This window comes from Geotrypetes seraphini, chromosome 14, assembly GCF_902459505.1.
Source record: "Geotrypetes seraphini chromosome 14, aGeoSer1.1, whole genome shotgun sequence".
NCBI lineage: Eukaryota > Metazoa > Chordata > Amphibia > Gymnophiona > Dermophiidae > Geotrypetes > Geotrypetes seraphini.
Genome location: NC_047097.1, coordinates 73,387,898 through 73,410,315, shown reverse-complemented (window position 1 = coordinate 73,410,315; position 22,418 = coordinate 73,387,898). Strand labels below are relative to the sequence as shown.

The following is a 22,418-nucleotide window of genomic DNA, read 5'->3' as shown; positions in this document are numbered from 1 at the left end:
GACCCGGCGTGGATAACTAAAATAGTGAAGGAAGCGATAGGCAATAAGAAAAATTCATTCAAGAAATGGAAAAAGGACAAAACTGAGGGGAACTGGAAAGAGCACAGGAAGTATCAAAAAGAATATCACCGAGTGGTTCGAAAAGCCAAAAGAGAGTATGAAGAGAGGCTAGCCAGGGAAGCACGAAATTTCAAACCATTCTTTAGATATGTTAAAGGGAAGCAGCTGGCTAGGGAGGAGGTGGGACCGCTGGACGACGGAGACAGGAAGGGAGTGGTGAAGGAGGAGAAAGAAGTGGCGGAAAGACTTAACATGTTCTTTTTGTCTGTATTTACAAACGAACACACATACAACACACCGGAACCTGAGCAATTCTTCAATGGAAATCAAGCAGAAAAATTAACATCCATGGAAGTGAGCCTTGAAGATGTACGCAGGCAGATAGAAAAACTAAAAACTGACAAATCCCCGGGTCCGGACGGAATCCATCCAAGGGTTCTGAAGGAATTAAAGGAGGAGATAGAGGAACTACTGCAGCAAATTTGCAATCTATCCCTGAAAACAGGCATGATCTCGGAGGACTGGAAAATAGCCAACGTTACGCCCATCTTTAAAAAGGGATCAAGAGGTGACCCAGGAAACTACAGACCGGTGAGTCTGACCTCGGTTCCGGAAAAAATGGCGGAAGCACTGATAAAAGAAAACATTGATGAACATTTTGAAAGAAACAAACTTCTGATAACCAGCCAACATGGTTTCTGCAAGGGGAGATCATGCCTAACGAACTTATTTCACTTCTTCAAAGGAATTAACAAATGGATGGACAAAGGAGACCCCATAGACATCATATATCTAGATTTCCAAAAAGCCTTTGGCAAGGTGCCCCATGAACGCCTACTCCGGAAACTGAAGAACCATGGGGTGGAAGAAGACGTACATAGATGGATCAGAAACTGGTTGGCGGGTAGGAAACAGAGGGTAGGGGTGAAGGGCCACTACTTGGACTGGAGGAGGGTCACGAGTGGGGTCCCGCAGGGCTCGGTGCTCGGGCCGCTGTTATTTAATATATTCATAAATGATCTAGAAACAGGGACGAAGTGTGAGATAATAAAATTTGCGGACGACACCAAACTATTTAGTGGAGCTCGGATTAAAGAGGAATGCAAAGAATTGCAAAGGGACTTGAACAAACTAGGGGAATGGGCAACGAGATGGCAGATGAAGTTCAACGTTGAGGAATATAAAGTATTACATGTGGGAAACAGAAACCCGAGGTACAACTATACGATGGGAGGGATGTTATTGAATGAGAGTACCCAATTAAGGGACTTGGGGTAATGGTGGAAACGACAATGAAGCCGATGGCACATTGCGCAGCGGCCGCTAAGAGAGCGAATAGAAAGCTAGGTATAATCAAGAAGGGTATTACAACCAGAACGAAAGAAGTTATCCTGCCGTTGTATCGGGCGATGGTGCATCCACATCTGGAGTACTGCGTCCAATATTGGTCGCCGTACCTTAAGAAGGATATGGCGATACTCGAGAGGGTTCAGAGGAGAACGACACGTCTGATAAAAGGTTTGGAAAACCTTTCATACGCTGAGAAATTGGGAAAACTGGGACTCTTTTCCCTGGAGAAGAGGAGACTTAGAGGGGATATGATAGAGACTTACAAGATCATGAAGGACATAGAGAGAGTAGAGAGGGACAGATTCTTCAAACTTTCAAAGAATAAAAGAACAAGAGGGCACTCGGAAAAGTTGGAAGGGAACAGATTCAAAACGAATGCTAGGAAGTTCTTCTTTACCCAACGTGTGGTGGACACCTGGAATGCGCTTCCAGAGAGCGTAATAGGGCAGAGTACAGTACTGGGGTTCAAGAAAGGAATGGACAATTTCCTGCTGGAAAAGGGGATAGAGGGGTATAGATAGAGGATTATTGCACAGGTCCTGGACCTGTTGGGCCGCCATGTGAGCGGACTGCTGGGCACGATGGACCTCAGGTCTGACCCAGCAGAGGCTTTGCTTATGTTCTTATGTTCTATTTGCATGCACTGCTTTCATTGTATGCTAATAGATCTCATGCATATTCATAAGTACATAAGAATTGCCGCTGCCTGGTCAGACCAGCGGTCCATCATGCCCAGCAGTCCGCTCACGCGGCAGCCCTTAGGTCAAAGATCAGTGCCCTAACTGATACTAGCTTGAAAACCCGACTGGATTGCGGCCCTCGAGGAGGGACTGACACCACTGCTATAAGGTATCTTAAGCACTAGATTTATTTACAGCATATCCCATTTGGCTTTTTTGGGGTGAACACTTAATGTGTGCCAGAGACACTTAAATGGAAAGGTATGCTCTTAAGTGACCTAGTAGGCAAATTCTCTATAGTCTACCTAAATTAAACCCGGCTGCACTAACCGCCTTTGCCACGTTCTCTGGCAATGAGTGATAAAAAATATTTTCTCCTCTTTGTTCTAAAAATATTTCTATGTAATTTTATCAAGTGTCCCCTGGATTTGTACTTTTTGAAAGGGTGACAAGTCGATTCACTGTTACCCGTTGTACGCCTTGTCTTGTGTTTGGAAGAACTGCCGCCCTCCTTCCACTAAATATCAGCCAGTGCAGTCTAAGATGCTTCTTGGTTTGCTCCAGACCAAGCAAATGCATGAACCGCAGGAATTCTTTACAAAGGCCAATGCCCCTTGGGGTTTGTAAATCATGGAGATCTGATTGGGTTGAGTATAATGTAAGGCAAGTCTGAACGCCTTTCTGACTGTTCTTAAAGAAAAAATAATTAGAGGCACTCAGCTGATCTTTTGTTGTTTTGCCCTGTGAGTTCCACTAATTGAAATTTCTCTTAAAAAAATGTGTTGGGCAGAACGACCTTCTAATTCAGTGCCTGAGAGGGGCTTTTGTTTGGAAGTCTAATGCTTTGTTCTGTCTGTCCCATTCAGTCTTGAGGGAGTTTTCTTGCACAGTGTACAGCAGATCTATAAAGCAGTGGCAGGAGACATTTGTGTCACAAAAGCAGTCTCTGAGGGGAAGGATAAGAGTCCTGCAGTAAGCTCATGCTTGAGTCGGAGCTTGTGCATATGGTGAAAATTGACCTTTCTTGCTTTGTGATGATTCAGCATTGGAGCGTCTGGTGATTTATCTTTCCAACTCTGATTTTCAGTGGAATAGTAGGGGTGTGGATTTCTCTAATTTTTGTTTTTGTTTCCTGGGTGGCTCTATGAACTCTGTGGCCTTGGTATTAGAGAGATGCCCCATCAACATTTAACCTTAGCATCTCTCTGCAGTTGGTAGGAGGCCTCTGTGAAATTGATGGTTGTCTCTGTTTCCTTTCTAGGTCTGATCATGCTACTTCATGGCATGGCCTGACCAAGCTGGATCTGCTCTTTCCAGAGCAACCACACTCTCCCCTACAAAGATATTCAACAAGTCTTTTAAGGGCTGTTCTAAAGACTTGCTTAATATTAATTAATAGGAGCCTTTGGAGGTACCTTTCTATTTGATGGAAATTAGCAGGGTCTGTAACCTTTTTCACTTTAAGGGCCCTGCTAAAGTCTACATTACTTGTTGACCATTCACAATGCAGTGATCTGCTCCTTGCTCTATGTGTTTACTTCTCACTCCTGCCTGAACCAAGCTTCCTTAGCAGACAGTGCCTTCGGTCAGCCTGGTTTCGCCAATTTGTCCCTCTGAGCTAGCAACTCTTGCATTTTGCCACTGTGGCTGCTCTTCATCCACTTGTGTACCTGACTCAGCCCTTGCCAATGGAAGAAAACAATATTGCTCACCTGTAACCGTTTTTCTCGGTAGACCTCCCCTTGAGCTGCAAAATAACGTAAGCTTTGAAGCTAACTGAGGAGCTGAGGAGATCTAGGCATGCATAGAACTCTGAATTGAAGTTCTGAGTTGTAGGAGAGCAGATCCATCCTTGTGCTGGTGGATGACATCATCCCCTTGTGTGCCTGATTCAGTCCCAATGTCTACAGAAAACACCTGTTACAGATGGGCAACATTGCTCTCTCTCTTAGTTTCATACCTACCAAGAAATATCAAGTTAGAAACCCTCATATAACTACAATCTGACTGTCATTAGCTTCAGCCCTCGGATTACACTTAACCCTTTAATTGGCATATTGGGGAAAAGTTGATGCTTTATGTAACTTGATGTTGAACGAGAGCAACAGACATTTGGAGATGCAGATCTCCCATAAAAGCCATAGAAAATATACGTAGCTTCTGAACAACAATGCCAAATAAAGGATTAAACATGTGTTGCCAGTTCTGGATCCCTGAACAGTTTATTTAGATCCCTCTTTTTCCTTTCCATTTTGAACTTGGTCGGAATCAGGGTTGGGACCTGGTAGGGATAATAAGTTACCTGGGAATAAGTACCTGGGAATTTTTTTCTCCTGTTATATCTACCCCGAATCACTGAGTTCATACAGTGACAGCCAGGGGTCACACACCAAACTGCCGTTCAGACTTCTGCAGTCATATGCCCTAAATCCATCCAGTAGATGTCGCCATTGTACAATGACTTGGACTCCATCTCACCAGGGCATTTGAATGCTGCCTCTGACCCTGAGTTTATGGATTAATAGTTTTTTTTGTTATAGGAGTGCTGGGTGTTCAGGCTGTGTTTATGCGTTGGGCATTTTTCTTCCCACTTTGAACACAGTCATTGTGAGTTTGTCCTTTGAACTACTTTTTGAAGAAGAATTAGATCAGTTGGGAGGGTGTCGATCAAATCGGGGAGGATTCCAGAAGACTGGAAGGTGGCGAATGTTACGCCGATCTTCAAGAAAGGTTCGAAGGGTGATCTGGGAAACTGCAGACCAGTGAGTCTGACCTCGGTAACGGGAAAGATGGTAGAGATGCTGATAAAGGACCGCATTATTGAGCACCTTGACGGACACAATCTGATGAGGACCAGCCAGCACGGCTTCAGCAAAGGAAGATCTTGCTTGAACTTGCTGCACTTCTTCGAGGGCGTAAACAGGTGGATTTACAAGGGTGACCCAGTCGACATTGTATATCTAGACTTTCAGAAGGCGTTTGACAAGGTTCTGCATGAACGACTACTTCGAAAAATTGCAAGCCATGGACTTGAGGGTGAAGTACTCAAGTGGATTAAAAACTGGCTGGCGGATAGGAAACAGAGAGTGGGGGTAAATGGACAATACTCAAACTGGAAAAGCGTCACGAGTGGAGTGCCGCAGGGTTCGGTGCTTGGACCCGTGCTTTTCAACATATATATAAATGATCTGGGAATTGGTACAACGAGTAAGGTGATTAAATTTGTGGACGATACAAAGTTATCCAGAGTAGTGAAGATGCAGGAGGACTGCGAAGATCTGCAACGTGACATAAACACGCTTGAGAAATGGGCCGCGACATGGCAAATGAGGTTCAATGTGGATAAGTGTAAGGTGATGCATGTCGGTAACAAAAATCTTATACACGAATACAGGATGTCCGTGGCGGTACTTGGAGAGACCCCCAGGAGAGAGACTTGGGAGTACTAATCGACAAGTTGATGAAGCCGTCTACGCAATGCGTGGCGGCAGCGAAAAGGGCGAACAGAATGCTAGGAATGATTAAGAAGGGGGATCACGAACAGATCGGAGAGGGTTATCATACTGCTGTACTGGGCCATGGTACGCCGTCACGCTGTACCAGCACTAGTTGCCGTATTACATGAAGAATGACACGGTACTAGTCGAAAGGGTCCACTGACTAAAATGGTTAAGGGGCTGGAGGAGTTGCCGTACAGTGAGAGATTAGAGAAACTGGGCCTCTTCTCCCTTGAAAAGAGGAGACTGAGAGGGAACATGATCGAAACATTCAAGATAATGAAGGGAATAGACTTAGTAGATAAAGACAGGTTGTTCACCCTCTCCAAGGTAGGGAGAACGAGAGGGCACTCTCTAAAATTAAAAGGGGATAGATTCCATACAAATGTAAGGAAGTTCTTCTTCACCCAGAGAGTGGTGGAAAACTGGAATGCTCTTCTGGAGGATGTTATAGGGGAAAACACCCTTCAGGGATTCAAGACAAAGTTAGACAAGTTCTTGATGAGCCAGAGTGTACGCAGGTAGGACTGGTCTCAGATAGGGCACTGGTCTTTGACCTGGGGGCCGCTGCGGGAGTGGACTGCTGGGTGCGACGGACCAGTGGTCTGACCCAGCAGTGGCAATTCTTATGTTCTAACAGCTGAAAGCACATTAGCCAGAACAATTTTGAAATTCACAGCAAAATAAATGACTTAAGAAATTGAAATGTGATATATCTGGTTTTACTGTGCTGGTAACGTTGTACACCCCTGGGTGTGAGTTTGAGCTTTGATTGCCTAGGCTGAAATGCTGCGTGGTGAGGCAGCACCGTGAGACTGATGTGAAAAAAATTTATAATTAAATGGACATTATTATGTCACTGATCAAATTACTTTCCTGAGGCTGCCGCTGTCACCAGAACATGCTAAATGAGATGGTAAATATTGCTTTTAGCCTGAACCACACTGAAAAAAGAAAATAAAACAAGACAGTGTATTGATTATAATTCTTACAAGTTGGAAAATACTGAATCATGGTACAGGGGCTGATGGTGGCTGTTTACAAGCCTGGAAGTTTGTGAGTAATGTTGTTTTTTTTCCAAAGAAATTGTATTAATAACATCTAGGTCATTTTGTCTTTGTGTTATTGTGATTCTTCAAACGTGTAAAACCTGAGTTTTATAATAAGAACTTCCATGGGGGGTGAGCAGCATGGCATCTTGCAGATTTTTTTTTTTGGGGGGGGATCCTGGATGGGACTTGTGACCCAGATTGACCACTCTTAGGGACATCATCCTATTTATATAGCCGAGCACTTGGCTAGGAAAGAAGTTGCTTCTTCTCTTTATGCTTTATTCAAGCTTGATGCACCGCATTTTCCAACGTGTGGATCAATGTGGTTTACAATTAAATCAATTACAAAAAGAAAGGAAACCCCCCCCCCCCCCAGTGTCACCACTGTGCAACTACTGAACCATCTTTTCTTCAGTAGGGGGTGTGAACATTGTCTCTGCCTCATCCCCAGTTTCTGGACAGCCCAAAGTGCAGAAGCAGAGCCCAGAAATTCAACCCAGAGCCTCTGTGCCAGCCCACAGAATATCATTTGAATGCAGGAGGTTTCTAATATTTTAATAAATGGAACACATTTTATTACCTATTCCTTATGCAGAAGTGTTAAAATAGCACTTAGAAAAACTCAGGAGTCTTCTCTCACCTTCCCTGAAGTTTGTTGTCACCTGTCTGTGCTGTATTCATGCTCTGGCTATCTCATGGGTCTGCTGTTTCTTCCTCAAATTCTCTCTTCACCTGTCTGTTCTGTATTCCTGTGCTCCTATGTCCTCTGAAGTCTGTTGTCACCTATCTGTGCTGTATTCATGCTCTGGCTATCTCATGGATCTGCTGTTTCTTCCCCAAATTCTCTCTTCATCTGTTGGTTCTAGCTTCTTGTATTGCTGTTTCCTCTCCTGAAGTCTGTCCTAACCTGTTTGTGATGTATTCATATGAGTACTCGGCTTATCTCATGGTACTGTTGCATCCTCTGTTGAAGTCTGTGTTATTTATTTTATTTAAAACATTTATATTCTGCTTTTAGCCAAAGCGGCTCACTTCAACATACATAATCTTTAAAACACACAAGTCTCATTGTTCTTCCGGCGAACCAGAGTAAAAACAATAAAAGAGGTAACTTACTAGACATTTTCTCATACACGGTCTCAACAAAATCGCATATTCTGCTCAATGTAGGCAACAATTAGTGTCAAAATTCATGAGCAAAAAAATGAGTTTTCAATAATTTTTGCCACAAAATCTCAAGATGCCTCTTAGGGCATTCCAGAGAACGGGCCCAGCAATAGAAAACCATGATTTCTTTGTCTGCTCATAACACACTGTATTCATTCTGCCTGTGTCGGGGAACCGATCTCAGGGCTCTGGACGGTTTAAACAACGAAAAGCATTTTGTCAAATAGTCAGGCAAAGAGCCGGACAATTTTCAAGATTTTAAACTGAATCCAAAAACGGATTGGCAACCAATGCAATCTTTTCAGAATAAGGGAAATATGTTCTTAGCGTCAACATCTGTGCCGCTGAATTTTGGACCCTTTTTAGAGCCTTGACACGGATAAAGGGTATTCCTAAATATATCCCATTACAAAGGTCTATGCTGTATTCTTATGGGGGAGGTGGAGATTAAGAGGCTGCTGTATCCGTCCTTGAAGTCTCTCCTCACCTGTTCCTGATCTTCTCTCACTTTTCTCAATATTTGTTTGTACTATATTATAGTTTTTAATGTTTCTGATACCCTGCTAATGCTCTTCACTTGGATCCATAAGGGTAAACCTCTCTGAAAGAATGAAATAAAACTCCAAATGGCCAAGGTGTCTTGGAATCATTTTGTTTCTTCCATCTGTGGGCTGAAATGCGTCCACCAGTGCTGTTGCTGTAAGCTTTGACTGTTTCTCCGATCAGTGACGATGCACACGATACTAATGCATTTGGGCAGTTATAGACTCAGAGAAGCGATAAGGAAGTGACTGAATATTGGAGAAGAGTCTCTGGTCGGTGGATGTCACCTTGAGGCTGTGAAACAACTTTTGTCCAGAGTGTTATGAAGTTGCTGTTCTGGCAGGGCTTAGATGTAGGTCGTTTCGCTTTTTCTGACCAGGCTGACTCATGCTGCAAACTGATCTTAAACTCCTGCCAGGAATGTTAATCTCAGACTAATCAATGCAGCTTGGACCCGTTCGATATTTGAGAGGAGGACGAGCACAGAATTTAAAGCACTGGAAACCACGGGCCATTCTTCCTATCTCTCTGCCATGTCTCTCGTTTTCTTGTGAGGGGCAGCACTGGGACATCCTGCAGAGGAAAAGAAGGACTTTTTTTTCTTTTCTTGTTTATAGCTAGGGTGGTGCAGTTTGAGGGCAATTCTGTTTCAAGTGCAGAAAGAACTTTTCTTTCAGTTTTGGGAGCATTTGAGACTGAAGAACAGCTCTTTGAGATAAAGAAGTCCTGAGCTGAGACATCCACCAACTTGTGTGATTGTGGTCAATATTCAAAGTAATTTAACTGGCTAGAAACAGCTCCTGTCCTCTGTCCTCTTCTGGAATGTTCCTAATCTAATTCAATTTGTACTGAATACTCCTGAATTGAATTTAAAAAGTTGTTCAAGACTTAGAGCCTCCTTTATTAAGCTGTGCTAGCAAATGCCAAGTGGCAAAAGCCCCAAAGCCCTTTCAATCCCTATGGGCTTCAGGGCAGTTATCGCAGTGGCCTGCGCTAATCAGCTTTGTTTAAAGAGACCCTTCAATTTTTTTTTTTAATATGAGTTTTTGGGCTCTTGCTGTCTGAAATTGCTCAATTATTATAAATTGCAAAGAAATTCTTAAGGCAGTGTTTCGTAGTGGCTGCCGCTCAGGCATCCTGAAGTTTGTGGACATCGATGTGTGACGTCATTATATTGATGTCTGCACACACGCGAAGGCCCTCCAGATGGGCCCTGAGCCGCCAGTGAGGGGTGACGGCAGAGAAGACGGTAGAGGCGCATCCTGTAGGCAGTCGACTGGCGACGGTGCTTCTCCTCCTCCTCCTCAGCACACCTGAAATCTCAGAAGGCACACAGATTGCAATATACTGACTTAAGGGAATGTTCAAATGAAATTTGAAGAGTTGGTTTGTGAACCTTGAGTTCGTGTGCTTGGATTTTTGTAAATCATATTTTGGAGTTCTTTTGATTTTATTGTTAGCCAATTGCACACATCCCTGATGAATGTAAAGTATGAAATGCCCATTATTTGAGCTTCCTAGTCAATATTCAGCACAGGCTTGCATATCAGCCGGGACCCAGATAATTATTTAAGATTCAAATACTTTTTATTCAGATTTTGCAATAAAGTGCTAGAAAATAATATAAAGTGAACAGAGTTCTCAATTATGTGCACAAAATAAACCATTACCCTAACCTCCCTCCTCCCACCCCCCAATCCCCCAATCCCACATACCATCATCAAATCAAAAGCATGAGTGAGAGAGAGAAAAGAAAGACAATCATAAATTTAAAAGTCTACTGCGGGTCCATCTAAAAGTGTTCCCAGATAGAGCAAAAGCGCCTTCCAAGCTTAGAATCCAAGTCCCCAAGTTGTCTACGCTCCAGGGAGGCATGGACATTCATCAACGATCTCCATTGGGCATACAACAGAGGATCAGGTGACAACCAATTGATCAAAATGGCTTTCTTACCAAGGAGCAGCACCCTTGCAAGAAAAGCGGTCAGTCCTTTAGGATATAGAGTCCGAAAAGTGATTGGGGGTTGGAGTCCAACGACGTCCCCGCAGGGAGGTAATATATTGTCCCAAACGGTGCCAAAACTGGGAGATATGCGGGCATGATCACCAGATAACTTTTTTTTAAAAAAAATTCTTTATTCATTTTCAAAATTTTCAATAAGTGCAATACAAATTAAATACATTTTATATTTAAGACATCACTTGGTATTCTTTCAAGAAACAAATCAATCTATATCCCTCCCCCCACCCTATCCCATAACTATTATAAATTTTTAATTTAATAATCAAATCTTCAAAAAGCTCATTATGATATACATTTCATATCCATAAGATATCTGTGGAATTTTTGAAGATTTGATTATCACCAGATAACTATTTAAAAGCAGTCAGGTACCCCAGGAGCCCCTTCCTTCCCTTCCCCTCTTCCCCCAGTCTGCTGCCGTTCAAGAACCCCCACCTCCTAAACATGCCCTCAAGCCCTCCATTCTAGGTAGGCCCCCCCTTCCTTAGCTCCCTGATGGTCCAGTGGGGTGGAGGGGGGTGGGAGCAAAGCCCACTCACTCACTCCTGCCCCTTATGGCTGCATCCAGAAAATGTCTGCTGAGATCACTTGTTATTGACAGTGAAATTTTAAAAAAATCCATTACACTACATCACCTTTCTCACAACAGTTTACGGACCACGTGACATCATATTTCCATTTTTAAAATTTCTCTGCCTTGCTAAAGTTTGTTACATCCACTCCTAGGTTGCCGGCTGAAGTGGGAAATAGCTTTCTAGCTTTGACCTGGGTAGTAACTAGAGCCTCCAGACCTTCGCAATTCACCCTGAGTGCTTGAATCAGCAGAGCAGAGATTGAGACCCTAACACTGTGGTCTCTGTGGATAAAGACATTAATTTTGGGGTGTAATCGAAATGCCAGTGTGAATAGGCATTTAAACTGTGATGAAATAACCGCTGGATACAGACATGGTGTGAGAATCACTTGAAGATACTGTTTCTGCTTCGGAATAAGAAGTTGAGTGCCTGCCGGGGCTTCCTAACACCAAGCACTAAGCCAACAAGACAGACCTTAATAGCAGCCAGAAATGGTGACAGGTGGAATCTGCAGCTAAATTGAACCTTCAACATTTTTTTCCTGGACAAAGAAGATTTAGAGAATTTCAGCTATGGTGGAATCGGTTCCCTTGGAAAGATAAGGTCTTAAGCAAGACCTAGCAACACACTTTCCTTTTCCCCGACCTATTAACAGATATGTTTTCATGTTTCAGATAAGGGACCCTTGACGCTGTTACTTTTTTTTAATTTTTTATCTAGAGTCATTGCACACTTCCATCAAGTAGTATTTAGGCCATAGGGACCCTTTTGCAAAACAGCAATAAACCTTAAGGCATGCTTACCGTCACTTAAAATCCGTGGCTATAGGGCACGCTCAGGTGCCATGCACTAATTTCAGGCTCAGAGTGCACCAACCATGCACTGAAAATCATTTTTGTTTTTACTTTTCACTTTATTTTGGCATTTTTTATCTGTTTTGTTTCTGCAACACTTGTTTTATTTATATTGTTTTCTATTTTTTCAAAAGTGTACAAAATAAGAAAACAAAACAAAATTTGCTATTATTTTGTGTCATTTCAAAATGGAGGAAAAGAATACACAGAAAATGAAACCGGCAGATTTTCAGGCCTCTTGACTATAACACACTAAGGCCCAGCTGCTTGTCAAATCACGTAGAGGCACCGTTACCAGAATTTTATTTATTCTGAAATTTCTAGACCGCCTTTACCTAAGCGGTGAACAGTGAAACCTTCACAATAGTTCAAGACAGTGTACGTACATGAATAGCACTTTCAGTTACTAACATAGCCCCCTCAAGGTAACCTCAAAAACTAGAGGAAGTAAAAATCAATCGTCACTAAATTAAATGGCAATAATCACTTAACCAACTTGACAACAAGAATTCAGAAAAAGGCCTCAACATATAGTTTGGTCTTTAACAATTTCCTGAACTTTGACCGGTCCGAACAGGTCCTCAGGATGCCAGGGAGGAAATTCCACAGTTTTACTCCTGCCACGGACATCTTTGCTGTTCTAGAAACTTCGGTACCATTAATGTTGGCACCTAAAATTGATGAAGAATCACGCCGAATGGCACCTAAGGTCGTTTCTGTCCATAACCATGCCTTCTTTGGCCTTAGGCGCCATGATGTAGCTGCGATTCCAGCACCTACTTTATTTTTAAAATAGATTTTTAGTTAATTTTTAAATGACGCAGTCAATTACTGCGCTAATTAAATCAATTATCACCCCCCCCCCCATTTTTAGAAAACTGCAATAGTGTTTTTTAGCGCAGGCCGGCATGCTGAATGCACTGCGCTGCTCCTGACACTCATCAAGAACAGCGCAGAACATTCGGCGTGCTGGCCTACGCAAAAAGCTGCTATTGCATCTTTGTAAGTGAGGTGGCACCTCTATGCTTGAGCGGTCTTGCAGCCATGCAACTGTTATATCCCTCCTGAGGAAGCGTCGTTTTTGCGAAACTCAAGTCGAGAGAATGCAATGGTTATAGAGATGCACAAGTGACTCTTATGATATTTGTTGAAAGCAGTGAAGCAGAGAGTTGCAGATGAAGGAACAGCTAAGTGACATCGTTTCCAATTCCACAGTAGGAGCGGTCAAGGACTGATAAGAAGCCGTGAGGGTCTCTTGTACAACCTTGGCTTAATATCACTATTAGAGCACTTAGGTTAGGGGTGTCAAAGTCCCTCCAGTCGGGTTTTCAGGATTTCCCCAATGAATATGCATGAGATCTATTAGCATACAATGACAGCAGTGCATGCAAATAGATCTGGTGAATATTCATTGGGGAAATCCTGAAAACCCGACTGGAGGGACTTTGACACCCCTGACTTAGTTTGTGGCTCTAAACTAAACTAAATCTTGGGTTTATATACCGCATCATCTCCACAAGTGGAGCTCGACACAGTTTACATGGTTTGGGTATGAACGGAACTCCAATGGAATTATATAAGTAGTCAGAAGAGAAGTTAGGTGTAAGAGTACCAGGGAGGGGACGGGGTTACATTTTGGAGAAGAGCCAGGTCTTCAGATGCTTACGGAATGGTAGAAGGGAGCTCAAGTTGCGGAGAGGGGAAGAGAGGCTATTCCAGAGCTGAGCGATTCTGAAGGGGAGGGAGGACCCAAGTTTACCAACGAGGGAGATGCCTTTTAAGGAGGGGTAGGATAATTTTAGTTTTTGCATGGATCTAGTGGAAATTGGATTTGAAGAATTCCAGGATAGAGGAATAAGAGGAGGAAGGATGCCGTGGAGGATCTTGAAGGTTAGGCAGGCACATTTAAAGTGGACCCTGGAGATAACAGGAAGCCAGTGGAGGTGAGACATGGTCAAATTTACTTTTTGAGAAGATAAGCTTAGCCGCTCTGAGCACTTACCACTATAATTTATGTATTTTTAATTGTTTGTGTGAGGAAGGTGGCCATGAGATCAAGTACTGAATTAGAGAATGACACAGGGACAAGTTTTTTCACCATCCCCACTGGATCTCAATTTCCCTGTCCTGTCCCCGCGAGTTTTCATGCTGTCCCTGTCCCAATCCTGTAAGCTCTGCCTTAACTGCGCAAACTTCGAATGCTTATAATTTTAAAGTATTTGAGGCTTGTGCAGATGAGGATGGAACTTGCAGGAATGGGGCAGGGACAGGAAAAGAACTCACCGGGAAGGGGACGGGGGTAAAATTTGTCCTTGTGCCATTCTTTATACTGAATGAGCATATCCTGTGTTGGTTGACCACTTAAACATTATCACAGGAAAGTTTATCAGTTGTGCTCCAAGATTTATTAAGTCTGTTTCTATAACTACAAAGCTGTATGACCTCACAATGCAAGTGTTAAGAGCCTTAGCTTAAAACAATAATGCTCTATGACCTCACAATGCAGGTGTAAAGAGCCTTAGCCTATAGGAAGAGGCGATGCAAATGTTAAGAGCCTTAGCCAATAGGGAGAGGAGGAGATAGTGGATGATGCGGATGGCCCATTTGGCCTTTATCTGCCGTCATGTTTCTATAACCATAAAGTTGAATGACATCACAATGCAGGTGTAAAGAGCCTTAGCCAATAGGAAGAGGCGATGCAAATGTTAAGAGCTGAATGGGCCATTTGGCCCTTATCTGCGGTCATGTTTCTCTGGATAATGCTTCCACGGCCATTCCACACCTGTGACACCCCTCTTGAATATATTCCTCAAAACCGAAATAACATGTGATTAGCATATTGATAGACAAATGACTGCAAAACTTTAATACATTTGGCAGTAATCATCTTTACCCATGTTAAGCATGCATTAGTGCTTACTATGGTTTAATAAAAGGGCCCCATGATGTTTTCATCTCATTTTCAAATGCTAGGTCCTCCCGCCCCAATTATTTAGCCATGAGAATTCAAGAGAGTCCAGAATTCATTTCTTGTCCTTCCTTGTCTCACATTCATCACTTTCTCAGTACACCAAGTCACAGCCAGTTTTGTTATCGCTCAGATTGTATCCGAGTGATCTTTGCTACTGTTCTATTAAAAATAGTTTCTCATGTCAGAACCACTGTATATTTATGCCTACTTAGAACCTGATAGAACAATTGTCTGAAAAGCGGATTCCTGCTGGTACTGATTCCAGAAGAGAACGGAAATGATATCCCTCAGTGCCGCTGTGGGAATTCCTGTGATTTTCAGCTCAGTTCATGCTGTACCTGTCACAGGGATGTCTCCATTACGGATGCCTTCAGTGTACTCGCTCTAATTTATTTTCTAACAATGCAGTCATTTCGGATCAATTCGTATATTTATGCAGGAATCCATGTGTGGCCAGAGTGCAGCTTCTTTTCCTGGCTGGCAGTCTTCGCATCTTCTCTTGCTGCTTTTTGCCTCTAAGCCAAGGACTCATTAAGCTTAAAGAAGGTGCCAGTAGGAAGCCCCCCCCCCTCTCTCCTTCTAGTTCGTCCGTTCATCATCAGTTCAGATCCATCATCTTATGTAGTGGGAAGCAGATTTTTCTAACTTCATCCAACATATCGAGCCACCAGGGCAAGGAAGAACCTTCCCAATAAAAGTCTGATGATCTGAATGTAAAACTGGTGTATGTGATAAAAATTCAGGTAAAGGAGGGACGACCAAAGGAAAGGCGTACAAAGCCAGAAGAGGCTTATTTAAAGCTACATAGAGAAACCATAAGTGACAAAGTGTCTAAAAGCTGCTGCATCTGAACAATAGCCATATAGAATCGTTCAAATATGTTAAATATAACACAGGACTAGTAACATAGGGGGATAGTGTATAAACAGCATCAAAACTTAGGCTCCGGTGCTTAATGCCTCTGTGGGCGTGGCTAATGCCAGAAGTGGTATTAGATGCTGTAAAGCGCCTAAGGGATGGGACTTGCATACCACCTTTTTCTAGGTTCACAACCAGAAAACCCTGGCCTACGTTTCTGGCACCTATCTTTCGCGGAAGCGCAGTTCTCTATAGGACGCTGTCACATGATTGATATGTGATCAGTGGCCGCTTTTTAGGCAGCCGCTGATATCGGCACGCTATAGAGAACCTGGGCCATAGGGAACATTAGGGTCCTTTTACTAAACTGTAGCTGGAGTGCTAACCGCAAGGAGGTGCGCTGGAATCCTGCAGTAAAATGGCCAATTTGTGCATGCACACTGGGGGTTGAAAATATTTCAAAATTTTCTGGTAAGGGCGTGTTAGGGGAGTGGAGAGTAGGTGACCGAATCATAATTAGTGACAAGGGCTTTTTAGCTCCAATAATTAAATCGTTGGGATATAGCTAGGTACTTGTGACCTGGGTTGGCCACTGTTGGGAACAGGATTCTGGACTTGATGAACCTTCGGTCTGATCCAGTAGGGCAATTCTTTTTTTTTTTTTTTTTAATTTATTTATAAGTTTTCATTATAACATACCAAGAGAAAAACACTTGTACAGAAAGTGAATTAGTTTGAATACAGTTCCATAAAGTGTAAATCATATCTCAATACAATTTACAAAGAAAGAAAACTTTGACTAATTCTCTCAAGTCCTCAATTTAGGATTCCAAGATTACATATAGACGAAAAATAAAGAAAATTGTTCAACCATTTAGCAAGATCTGATACAGATAGCGCTGGGGAAGGAGCTTCTTCCAAAATGATTGAGCAGTTGATTTTCCTTCATCCAAGTGGGACATTGCCAAAAAAGCACTTAATTGTTGAGGTTCAAAGAAAACATATTTGACTGACTGGTGGCAAATTATACACTTGCAAGGATGTCTCAAATGAAATGTTGCCCCCAGTGAAGTGACTCCTGGTCTCAGGAGAAGAAATTCTCTACGTGGCTTTTGAGTTTCCCTTGAAAGATCAGGAAACATTTGAATTTTACATCCAAAAAATTATTTCAGTTTATTTTTAAAGAAAAGCCTCAATAACCACATTTTATCAATTGAAAGAGCCAGTAGGGCAATTCTTATGTTCTTATATGAACCAAGTATAGGACAGTCGAGCCATTGTGACAACACTTACGGCTTATTTTTTGTGCCACTTTCAGAATTTGATCTTTCGTGTGCAGAAAACTGCCACATTAAAACATGTTAAGTCCAGATTTTAACACACTTTATTAAAAATATATACATTTTTTTTTTTCCTCTGTGGAATTTGCCAGATCTTAAACATGAAAAGACAAGAACATGTTGTCTTTGAAAATTCCTCCTGGAAAACTACACGCCTGCTTTTACACCTGCTCACGTTTTCCGGGTTAATTTATGTGTCTATAGTTTTAATTTTCAAAAGTATGTCTATTAATGTCCCTGCTCAGTTTAGATAAAAGCTGGCTATATATTACTACTACGATTTATTATTCTATAGCACTGAAAAGGTGTACGCAGTGCTGTACATTTTAACATACAATAGACAGTCCCTGCTCAGAAGAGCTTACAATTTAATTTAGAAAGGACTTTTCAGGGTTGGGGAGATTATAGTGGGCATGGGTATCCTATGTACTGGCCCCTTTCCACAGTTAAAGCACTGTTTGACCCTGGGCTGTGCTCCAGGTGGAAATTTGGGAAGGGGTACCAAAGATCACCATCAGGTGTTGACTCCTGCATTTCTCGTAAGTGCACCTTCCCCTTAAGCTGGCCTCGGTTTTTCCTGTACAGTGCCTCTCATTGAATGTGTCCAGTATGGACAGCTGAGTGACAAGCATTTCCAGCACTTTGGAGTGATGTGTGCCTTATGTTTTTTGACAGCTTTCTGCACGGAGGAGTGTGCTCATGGAAGCTGTGTGTCTCCCGATACCTGTCTCTGTGAACCTGGCTGGGGAGGCACTGACTGCTCCAGCGGTGAGTGAAGATTTTAACATACTAAAGAAAAGATGTGTTTACTGGGTGATTAAAATTACTTTTCAAAGAGTTGCTCCTGTTTCTGTGGTCTGATAGGATAACACCAGAGGAAAGCAGGAAAGAGATTTATGACACTTGAACCCCGCGGAGCTTTTCCGTGTGACAATTTTAAACAAATAGAAGTTGTCCACCAACATTATAATGTGGTAACAATGTCTAAAACATTTGCCAACTACTATCTTTAGAAAAGAGACCTTTCTGGCTGAAGATTTCAGCTATAAGGGGAAATTCAACTGAGATTAGGCAGCACGAACACACACGTGTGTAAATCGGTGGCATAGCCAGACAGCTAATTTTGGGCAGGCCTGAACCCAAAGTGGACAGGTCTCTCTCTTGCAACCAACCCTCCCCCCCACAACCAGTGCAGCCTCTATCTTCCTCATCAGACCACCAGCAGTGGGTCCTATAAGCTGCCAGCGGCTGACCCAGGAGCCTTCCCTCTGATGCAAAATGCAAACACATCGGAAGGAAGGCTTCCGGGTCAGCAGCCAGCAGCGCCAGGGGCCTGAAGAGGAAGAGAGAGGCTGCACAGGCTGGTGGGGGGGGGGGTGGCAAGGGCAGCCTGTGACTGCTGGGTGGATGGGCCTGAGTCCAAGTTGGGTGGGCCAAGCCTGGTAGGCCCACCCTTGTCAACCACCCTGGTGTAAATGATTAGTTTTCAGCTAAGCAGTATCTGCACCTCCTAAATTCTATGCATGGCTTTTAAAAAAATCAATGCTGATCAGAACAATTGTATAAAAGACAAGCACCATCTACACAGTGGAATCGCACTTAGCAGCCATACATGTCGCAGACATTTAGGTGTTCCTATTTAGGCCAGTGAAAACCAGACCTAAACACCTGCACATATGTTGTGCATGGATCGGGCGTATTCTATAAAAGCGGGTCTAACTTTTAGAAACGTCTACAACCCTCCCCTGGTTGCACCCCCTTTTGAGTTTCGCACACTTTATAAAACGTGCTTAAAACGTTGTGCGCATAACTTCTAATTAGTGCCAAATTGGCAGCCCCAATTGGCTTGGTAAATAATCAAGATATGCACGCAAATCGGCTATGCGAACTGATTTGCGCACGCACCTTAAGACACCATGCATAGAATTTGGGCCTAGGTGCACACCCAGACGGCATTCACCTAAGCAGAAACTGGATGGGGGGTGGGCAAGGCCTATAATTCTATATGTCAATTATAAACTTTTATAATTCCATTCCATTGATGTCTTCTATCCCGTCAATACCTTTCAGTTCTAGGCGGTTTAGAAGAAGAAATTAGCCTGGGCATTCCCAGGGAGATTACACTTTTGCAGTCTAGGCTCAGTGGCTGGACTTAAATCTAGGTATGTTTTTGTTCACTTATGTTAATGTGGCATAAAGAAAAGCAGATGCTTGGCATTTACAGTCGTTTTCCTAGCACTTAAATCTAATCACCTCCTTATAGAATTATCCTACCATTGGTTACCTTTGTAAAGTGATGTATTTCATTTTTTTTTACTTGTGTATTTATTTCTCACGTTCATTGACCACTTCCCCCATTAAGGCTCCAAAGTAGTTAACAACACTGAAAACGTAATGTTCTTGCCAGGGTCACAGCGGGCGTCTCTAGAACTCATTCCTAAAATCAGCAGAGGCATCGTGAATACTTGGTTATCTTCATTTTCTATGGGTTGTTGGGGTTCCCCCCCCCCACACCAACTTCATATCGTAGCATTTTGGTGTGTACAGAAGAAAATGTACAATGCTTTTGCCGATTAAATTATTTTAAAGGACCGAACAATGTTTCTGCATTAATTTGGCTATCATAACATTTGCACAGGTATTAAAACCAAAACAGCAGACCTATGTTCCTAGAGTATTGTCTTTTTTTCCCTGGCTTACTGTGCTGAAATTGACTTTCATGTGGAAGAAGATGGGTTATAGATGGGTCTCTCCTGAGACTGTCTGGTAGTGGTTTTGAATATTAGAAATGTATTCATTTTGATCTAGACCAACTCTGTCCTGGAGCCAGTCAGGTTTTCAGGATAGCCCTAATGAATATGCATGGCAGAGATTTGCATGCCTTTCACCGCCATTATATGCAAATCTCTCTCATGCATATTCATTAGGGTTATCCCAAAAACCCGACTGGTCAGGAAACACTGATCTAGACTAGAGTCCTTTTTTTGGAGCTGTCCACAGCATAGTACTGAACAGCTGGGAAATACTTGCAGATTTGGCTTTGCTACTCATTTGAAATATAAGTTACCAGTCAATATTCAGCCTGTAGCAGTGAGAAGTTTTATTTTTTTAAAAAGCTGATCTGATTTAGATCCAGCTATTCCATGCCGGGTAATATCCATATTTCATTTCAAGTAGCCCAAGAAAGCCTTTTGAGTGGAAGCATAAGAGTTACTGGTCATTCTTGTTTTGTTTGTAAGTAGGGCAGAGACTGTGCCCAGCCGAGTACACACGCACAGGGCCCTATTTTCCAGCTCTCTCTCTCTGGAATCTAATTGAGCTTTGTGTATCCTGTCGGCAGAGGATTTGCTTCTGTTTTCTACCAGGGCAGCAGGCTGTGAGGGTTAATTTGTGCATTGCAATGACTTTGTGACATGGGCCTCCAGCTATCTTGGGTCTCGGGCAAAGGAGCAGTTTGTTAATCCTGCACTCATTAATATACTTGTTTAACTAAATGTATTTAAAACTTTGGCAGCTTAAAAAAAAAAATCATTTCAGTCATGTTACAACTGATGATGATGGGTCGAATTGGGGGAAATCTGTTTGCCTTTGGTAATTTGCAATAACACCTTATAGAGTTCATTTTCATCTAAGTTTTGGAAATAGGCCAGTTAAGCCTTAAAAGTTAAAAACAGCCTCCCTCCAACTGTCTAAATTCACAAGCTGAATGAAAAAGGGCAAAGCAGGGGGTTATTCCCAGGGCAGCTAACACCAGACACCCAAATAGATGGTTTAATCTAGTCTGTCTTACATTGGCCAGCTATATTTTGGAAATAATCATCCAGAAACCTAGCAGGTTATCTTTGCCACTCAGCAGCTGTTTGAACTTGACCCTAATTTGCTTTGCTAGAAATAAAAATATTTCATGATTAAAGCTGTATTTCTGCAAGGAATAAAAATAAAGGCATGAATCTTTTTTCAGCCTGTTCCTGCGTGAAAACAGATCATTTATTCTCTGCCATGAAAGAATACATAATTAATGTAACAGTCATTTGTTTCAAACATAATCTGAATTATTTAGCAGTACAGTAACTACCCAAGAAAACTGTACGGTGTGGGGTTGTTTTTTTTCCAGTTTGCTAGAATATGCGTAATGACAAAAGTTCAGTGTGGGGAACTTGTGGGTTAAACTTAGAGATATTTCTTTGGTAAACACTCATTTTACATTCAGAAATGGCCTCCTGTAAAGTTGCCTTGAGAAAGTGTTTGTAAAATTATGCCCATATATTCTAGACCAGGGGTCGGCAATTCTGGTCCTCGAGAACCACAGGCAGGTCAGGTTTTCAGGATATCCGCAATGAATATGCATGAGATAGATTTGCATCTCAAGGAGACAGTGCATGCAAATCCACCTCAGGGTAGACGCCTACACAGTCCCTACTGAGTTAAATCGTTTTTTAATGGCACTGTTCAATTAACAGCGTTGATTGAACTAATTAAAAAATTAAATTAGGCACTTAGATCACCTAGGCATGCCAATCTAGGTGCCTAATGGCAAGCCTAAGTGATTTATCCAATCGCCAACCAATTAAATTGTTTGGTTGCGGCTGGCTGCTAATATTCACTGGCATTGAATTGGCTAAGTGCCACTAAATATCACGGTTAGCGTCAAACACAAAGCTTGCTATGGGATAGGAGGAGTGGTCTTTAGCTGGTTTAAAGGCTTTCTGACAACCCTAAACCCAAAGGGATCTCCTGGTTCCCCTATTATTTAATGTATTCATGCCCCAGTGGGTTAGTCGGCTTTCTCAAGCCATATATACATGCAGATGATTCTCCAGCTGAAATTAACCATCTAATTGTAAAAGGAGTCGATTTTCTAATTAAACATTGCGCAATGACAAGACCAAGAACTTAGGGCTCCTTTTACTAAGGTGCGCTAGCGTTTTTAGCGCGCGCTAAACGTGCGCTATGCTTCTAGAACTAACGCCAGCTCAATGTTGGCGTTAAGGTCCAGCGCACGCGGCAACTTAGCGCGCACTATTCCGCAGGTTAAGGCCCTAACGCACCTTTGTTAAAGGAGCCCTTAGTATTAGGTAGTCCTTTTAAACCTTACATGTGATTAATAATAATGTACAACTCTCACTACTAGGTTCCTTATGCAATTGGTAATAGATATATCACGAGGGAAATTTTCTATCATCGGTCACAAAACCCTCCACACACCGATTCCCAAAATTTACTGTCTGGTATATTTATCCATTTTTCTTTATAAAACACTCGGTGTGTACAAATGTAATGCACTTATCTGATTAAAGAATAAGGCCCGACGGGACCCGTTTCGCCAGGCTAATGGCTTCGTCAGGGAACTTTTTTGGCAACTGCAAAACAACAGAAACGAGACAAGTGCTTAGCCGACAATCAGGCAAAACAACTAACATCCAATTGTCTCTACAGATTTCTACGAAAT

The 22,418-nt window shown here is 42.5% G+C and overlaps 1 protein-coding gene across 7 annotated transcripts in view; it reads left to right on the top strand.

Annotated features, from left to right (window-relative positions):
* Positions 1-22,418, top strand: part of MEGF11 (multiple EGF like domains 11) — a 322,743-nt gene that overhangs the window by 114,286 nt on the left and 186,039 nt on the right. For all 7 annotated transcript variants that reach the window (XM_033920814.1, XM_033920813.1, XM_033920817.1 and 4 more), the window contains one exon: positions 17,645-17,737. In XM_033920814.1, coding sequence (XP_033776705.1) covers positions 17,645-17,737 — 93 coding nt within the window. The remainder of the gene's footprint in view (positions 1-17,644; positions 17,738-22,418) is intronic.